Genomic DNA, 7,252 nt, shown 5'->3' with positions numbered 1-7,252 from the left:
AATTTTTAATGAAATAAAATAGAATTAGAATGCATTGCAGATAGATGGGTAAGCATAGCTCTATAAAACTCTTGTCTCAATTATATGTGTGAGCATGGGTTCTGTGTTGTGATGTGAAACATATTTCTTTTACTGAGTCTTAGAGGATTTGAGAAATACTGGAGTATGTGCTTTCAAATAGCTTCCCAACTCTCATCTCACTGTTCTTGTGAAGAGTCAAAGAGAAAGACAAAAGTGGACATAGTTCTCTAAAAGTGAAAAGGCATTTTCATAAACAAAGTCCTCACTTTACTCACTTTTGATAGCTTAAGCTTATAATGATACTGAAAGAAAGCTACCCAGAGCAGGAGTTCCCAACTTGTGTCCAGATGGTATAGAAAACCTCTGATTGCATGCAAAATGTTATAGATGAAAATGGACATGTTTTTAGGAAAGGGTCCATAATTTTCATGAGATACTCAAAAGAGTCCACAAACTTGTGATATGTTAGTCTTGTCTGGCAGTGCCATAACTCTGGGAATGACATATCTTTGATGATAATAATTCATACTGATTTAGGAAAGGCCATTCTGATTGACTCTGGCCTAATAACAGGGTTGGACTACTACAAGATTAAGAGTTAAGATCAGTAAAAAGAGGGGGATTCTTGGGTGGCTCAGTCGTTCAGCACCTGCCTTTGGCCCAAGGCGTGATCCTGGAGTCCCAGGATCGAGTCCCACGTCAGGCTCCCGGCCTGCTTCTCCCTCTGCCCCATTCTCTCTCTCTTTCTGTGTGTCTATCATGAATAAATAAATAAAATCTTAAAAAAAAAAAAAAACCTTTAAAAAAAATCAGTAAAAAGATACCAAATTATGAAGACTTTTTCTAAAAAGAGACTGTCCTTTCTCTATTATATGAAATCAATTATGTTAACGACAGGCTATAAATAAAGGCTGATTTTTAAAATGGTTGATAACAAAACATATTTGGTTTCATAACTCAACTCATATAACCACATTTCCATCTTAGCCTTGATAGCAGGAACACAGGGCTTTGACATCTGTTGCCTTGACCCCTTGTCACCCCTTACCTAGCTATTTCCTATTCATTTTAGGCCTCATTTCCTCCAAAAGCTTCCCCTTTCGATGCCAGGCTCAGCTGACTACAAGGGCTCCACCTTGTTCTTCCATAGCAACCCATGTACAGAACTGTTGGGTACTTACCTTGTTACAAGGCGATTTTCTAAATCATATCTCACCTCTGCACCACACAGTAAGTGCTCTGAAGGCAGACAGGGACAAATGAGTCTTAATCTCCGAGTCACCAAAAATTAGCTGGGTGCTTGGCACACAGTAAGAGTCAGTACCACTATAAATGGCAACAGATTTTAAGTTCAGTTCCTATAGTAAAAAGTGTTTGAGTAAAAAGTTTTCACTCAAACTTATCGAAATTCCCTAAGTCTTTTTTTTAACAAGGCAGTATATGCTTTTAAAAATATATTACTACAACACCATTATAGTATTTTGTTATATATTTGAGACAGAGACATACTCCAAGGGTGTAGCAGGTATGGACTTCAGGCAAGTCAGGTAGTACTGGGGAAAAGCTATGGCTGTCAATATTGGTTGGTGATGACTGGTCCTGCATGGAGTGATCTTCTGAAAAAACAGAAGTGGCAATGTAAGAAGCCTCTAGGGAGAGGTTCCAGACAATTCCAGTCCCCACTAAGCATGCTTATTTCCATAGAAAAAAACAAAATTTGCCAAATATCAATTTGACCAAGTATCTTCCCTTTAACTATTCAGGCCTCCAAACATTCTTATTTTGTATTTGTGGCAGAAACAATGTTTTAGATGTCTTGCCACATATACTTTCCCTCATTTACTAAGAAAGATGTGGCGGACAGAAAGCAAACAGTCTAAGGGACTGTATTCCTATCTTTTGTATTTCAGAAATCTAGACTTCATTCTGCTTTGCTCATTGGTTTGCCTGAGATGGTTGGACAGGGCAGGTGGAGAAAAGGTAAACGATGAAGATAAAATGACTTTTGGTTTAGAACACCCCTACCTTAACTGAAAATCAGTCTTTTAGCAGGAAGATACTCCTCTTCCATAGCACTTGCTGCTTAGACATGAATGCCAGTGAAGCAATTAGAGAGGAAGGTGGCACCTGGCAGGCCAGCCAGACTCCCCTCCCAGCACACATTTAGCCCAACAGTAAACCTATAATGGAATGGTTGGCCAGAAGGCACCAAGCAGTTGGGGGTGGGGGTGCCTGGGTGGCTCATTCAGGTAAGCATCTGCCTTGGGCTTAGTTCTGGATCAAACCTCAAGCCCTCTCGTTGGGCAGGGAGCCTGCTTCTTCCTCTTCCTTTGCCCTTGCCCCTTCACACCCTCCCCACCCCCACTCATGCTCTTTCTCAAATAAATAAATAAAATCTTAATTTAAAAAAAAAAAAGGAAGGGCACCAAGATAATAAGATCCCCTGAAGTTCCAAAATAAAAGTCCCAGGTGTATCTTCAACTAGAAAACTCAGAAAGCATTGCTCTGACCTCTTATGACAAATAACCTGATCTTCCTCTGGAATGTTCACATATACAGTTCTCTGGGGTGAGCTCGTAAAATTTACCATGATGCACAGTCAGGCATATAGAAAATATTTATTAGGACACTATTCATTACAGATGAAGAAAAGATAAAGTCTCTTACACAAAGTCACAGAGGAAGTGGCAAGGCAGGGTCAGCAGCACTCCCGCAGCCAGAATGAGGCTGGGTCCCCTGTTCCCAGCCCCCAGGGGCAGCAGGGTTCTGTGGGAGCAATGGGAAGTTAGAGGGGAGACCCTACTCATGTGAATTCTACAAGGGGTGAAAAGCAATCTGCTCCTGAAAGCAGCACAATAACTTTTTCCCTCTAAAGTAAAAATAGGTAGTTTCACCATCATGCCTAAACATTTAAAAAAAAAATCTTCCCCAGGAAAACGTAGATCCAGACTTTGGGTTTTATACGAGCAACCGGGAACCATGCAAATACTTGTTCAGGGGCCACAGGTTGCTCTCGCCCACGTTGGAGGTGCGCCTCTGGCACTGCTTGCAGCGCCGATACTTCTCACACTGGTCCAGGAGGAAGAGTTTGTCTGACGCCCTGAGGAGAGGTGAGGACAAGCAATCGTTATTAGGCATTCCCTGAGTCCGTGCTGGGGGCCTAGTCCAGAAGCCAGTGCAGTAGAAGAGACGCAGAACTGCTCCCCCCCCCCCCCAGGTGCTTACCACCTACCTGTGATGGCTCCCCTACAGCCTCCGCCCCCCTCCACCTGCAGCCCAACCCAGCGTGGCATCACTGCTTCCAAACCTCTGCCATCGCCAGTCAATAAAAGGCTCTGAGCTGGTGCCTTCACAACCAGCCCACCCAAACCCTCAGAAAAGACATAATTTGCCCAGGGTCACACAGCCAGCACACAGAGCTTTGCCATGTGGATACCTTTACCTCCTGGGCTCTCAGAAACGGCACTGAGAGGGAAACAGGCCATTAATTAAGCTGCTGGTTAACTGTTAAGCCCCAGCAGACAGCTAGGAGTAGCCTTGCAAGGAAAAGTCCCAGGAGCCCAGAGGCCTCTAGCCTAAAGGGCAGGAGAGGAGGTGGAGTCAAAGAGGAAGAGGACTAAAGCGACTCAAAGCAGAGATGAAGCGACGTCAGTAGCTGATTTTGCACCTCAACAATTTTTCTCAACGCAAGACGGCCCCTGGTATGTCCCCCTTCTCAACCAAAACTACATGGGTGTAATTCTGTAAAAAGGACCATCAAGGATAGCCTTACAAGGAAAAAGAACAAATAATGGGCAGGAGGAGACCTACCTGGCTTGCCGTGGTGCTGGGACAGAGTATCATATGCTAACTGCTTACATGTAAAGCTTGTTTTTGCTTTTGCTTTGTTTTCTTTTTGATACGAACCAATTCCTTCTTCCTCCCTGCTCCTGCTTGAGGCCCTGCCCACCACATGGCCTCAGTCTGCAGGTGACAGGGTTGCCTGTCATCCTGACATTGAAGGTTGTTTCCTGTGTCTCCTCCATCCTTTATCACCACGTTGGCCAAGCATTCTTCCAAAATCCAGCAAAATCTCCCCTGACATTAATCTCACTGCCTTTTACCTGTTTTTCCCCAACCTTGAGAAAATGCCTTGAACCCCCAGCTCCCCTTTCTCTTCTCCAGGCCAAACAATCCTACTGCTACTTTGGAACCTATTTGCCATGTCATCCCTCTTACAGCCATTGTAACAAAATACAGGTTCTACCCATTAGAGAGACGGATAAGAAATGCCTGATGAGAAAATCTAAAAGAAAAAGGAGCTACAGGGAGATCCCTGGGTGGCTCAGGGATTTAGCACCTGCCTTCGGCCCAGGGCGTGATCCTGGAGACCCAGGATTGAGTCCCGCATCAGGCTCCCTCCATGGAGTCTGCTTCTCTCTCTGCCTCTCTCTCTCTATCTCTCTCTCTCCATCTCTCATGAATAAATGAATTTAAAAGAAAAAGGAGCTACAGATCAAGATTTATTATGACAAGTTCTATCTATGATAAAAATTAGTTGATAAGTGGGAATTTAAAATATTATTTTGGTATATTCAAGATTAAATGACATTTGGGGCACCTGCGTGGCTCAGTTGGTTAAGTGTCTGCCTTTGGCTCAGGTCATGATCTCAGGGTCCTGGAATCAAGCCCCATGTAGGGCTCCCTGCTCAGTGGGGAGCCTACTTCTCCTTCTTCCTCTGCCCCTGCTCATGCTCTCTCTGTCTCAAATAAATAAATAAAATATTTTTTTTAATGACTTAATAACATTTGACTGTATAGGCTTGGTCTGTTCAAGTTTTTAACATACTATGAAATCATACATTTGTAAAGTATTTTCTTTTTTTAAGTATAATATTTTTCCATCTCTTTATTTGATCACAAAAACTCCTATGTTAGCTAAGTAAGGCAGGTGTTGACTTTCCTCATCTTACGAAAGGAAAAAGTAGGACAAAAAGATTAGCTGCCTCTCCAAAGTTAGTGTTAATTCTCAAAGCTATAACTAGATTCCCTAAGTCTAGATTGTTGATGGAGAGCTGGGGAGAGGGGGTACAGATCTAATAAATGTCAGGAAGATGTTCTTGGTTGGTTCCACCATGGGCATCTCGGTCTCCCAGTTGCCAATCTTACACACAACCCCTGGCTCTGCTCCTAAATGACCATTCCGTCAGCCTTGGATGTGTTCATATGGAAAGTCCATCTCCTTATTTCCAACTTTCATTTCCAAGGAGAATTCCTACTCTCCTCCCCCCCATGCCTCCCTACCCACCACAAAATGACAATAAAGCTACCCTACATGGAAGCGAAGATGAGGGCAGAGATGGCAAGTATGGAACATATAACGACAGCATTCTCCAATCCCATATCCATAACAGGTATTTCTAATACACCACAGCAGAATTCTTTTCTCCACCAGGTGTTCTAGGTAGCCACGACTAATGAACTAAAGTTGGCCCTGGAAACCTGTCTGCCATCCCGGGATCCCAGGAAAGTCAAGAAGGAGCAGAGGGGGTTTCTTCGCGAACAAAGCACTTGGGGTTCCAATCAGTATTACCGCTCAAAAGCCTTCTCCTCCAGATCCCGCTGCCTCTTCATTGCAGCACTGCTTTCCCAGTCTTCCTGCAAGCTCTGGTTGATTCTGTTCACCCGCTCTAGCTCAGCATTTCTGTCTGCCAAGTGCCTGGAGAGAAGAGCATAGTCTGCTTGTACTCAGAGTACCGGGAAGGGCACACACAACCTTGGGAGCCCCATGCCCTTTACGGTAGATTAAACAGAAACATTCTGGTTTTGTTCTCTGCTCTTTGAAATATACTAAAAGGCATGAACATTGAACAAAGAGAAACACTAAAAACATAATAGCTCCCAAAGACTTTATGGGTCTAGACCTTTTATCTTCAATCCTGGCTTAAATTAGCAGAATTGAAACCTTTTTCCAATTAACAAATGCAGTCTTTAAAGCCATTAATTTCCTTTGAGGCTAATTTAAGAATCATCTCAAATGGATTTCCTATACTTTAGGTTTCTTTTCTTTTACTCCAGTCTCTCAGCTGTCAGTAATCAGCCCACAAATTGCTACGGGCGTGTTACAAGGCAAAGGAGACAGGAATACAAATGATTGGCTAGAAAGGGGAAAAGAAACAGAAGTGACTAGGCAAAATAAAATGAAATCAAGAAAATATCTAACATTGGGAAGAAGGTAAAAAGAGAGGGGGCGGGGAGAAAGTGTTTGGTGAAGGTCATGACGACATCAAAGAAGTGATTGCAGTTGTCTCTCTCTTCAAATACCATGTTCCAGAGTTTCCAATGGTAAGTGTCTCTATTAGTGGTCTGACATTCAGCCACTGCTGTTGTGAGTCATCTTAAACCTGGTTCAAATTATTTATACGTGTCTATTTCTTGCCAGACTGAAACTCTTACCTTCAATTTTCATTAAAGTCTAGAAAGGACCTCACTGAATGTGACCACTGATTTAGCCTGCTCTGCAGTTTTATGTTATAGGCAGCAACCACCACTAGGTGTCAGGACCCTCTGATAAAAATCGGTAATGTACTCTGCTAGTTCCCTTGCCCTGAAAGCATAGCCACATTTTCCTCTAGTGAGCATTCATTCAACAATTCAGCTGCTGTGTAGTCATTATAAAGATTAAATGACATAAAATACTAAAAGTGCCAATGCCCATCACACAATGGGAGCTCAATGACCATATATAACATATTTATATTTATATTTATAACCTTTTTTCCTTCTTATTGTGTTTTTTTATAGTATAAACCATATAAGGGAGGCTGGGTGGCTGAGTCTGTTAACTGTCTGACTTTAGCTCAGATCATGATCTCAGGGTGGAGGGACTGAGCCCCATGTCAGGCTCTACCCTCAGCAGGGAGTATACTTGTCCCTCTGCCCCTCCCTGCCCAGCTTGTACGCTCTCGCTCTCCCTCAAATAAATAAATAAAACCTAAAAAAAAAAGTAAAACCACATAACATAAAATTGACCATCTGAAACATTTCTAAGTGTACAGATACATAGTATTAAGTATATTTACATTATTGTGCAACTAATATCTAGAATTCTTTCCATCTAGCAAAACTAAAACTCTATACTCATTAAATAATTTGCCATTCCTCCCTCCCCCTAGCCCCAGACAACCACCATTCTACTTTGTTTCCATAAATTTGACCACTCTAAATACCTAACATAAATGGAATCATACAA

At 42.6% G+C, this 7,252-nt stretch overlaps 1 protein-coding gene across 4 annotated transcripts in view; it reads right to left on the bottom strand.

The window, feature by feature from the left end:
* Positions 1–2,620: 2,620 nt before the first annotated feature.
* Positions 2,621–7,252, bottom strand: part of CCDC81 (coiled-coil domain containing 81) — a 41,188-nt gene continuing 36,556 nt past the window's right edge. For all 4 annotated transcript variants that reach the window (XM_072794949.1, XM_072794950.1, XM_072794948.1 and 1 more), the window contains 2 exons: positions 5,594–5,719; positions 2,621–3,121 (listed from right to left, as the gene is read on the bottom strand). In XM_072794949.1, the coding sequence (XP_072651050.1) occupies positions 2,980–3,121; positions 5,594–5,719 (268 nt within the window). In that variant the 3' untranslated portion in view covers positions 2,621–2,979. The remainder of the gene's footprint in view (positions 3,122–5,593; positions 5,720–7,252) is intronic.

Source organism: Canis lupus, chromosome 23 (genome assembly GCF_048164855.1).
Source record: "Canis lupus baileyi chromosome 23, mCanLup2.hap1, whole genome shotgun sequence".
NCBI lineage: Eukaryota > Metazoa > Chordata > Mammalia > Carnivora > Canidae > Canis > Canis lupus.
This window is presented reverse-complemented; position numbering and strand designations above follow the sequence as displayed.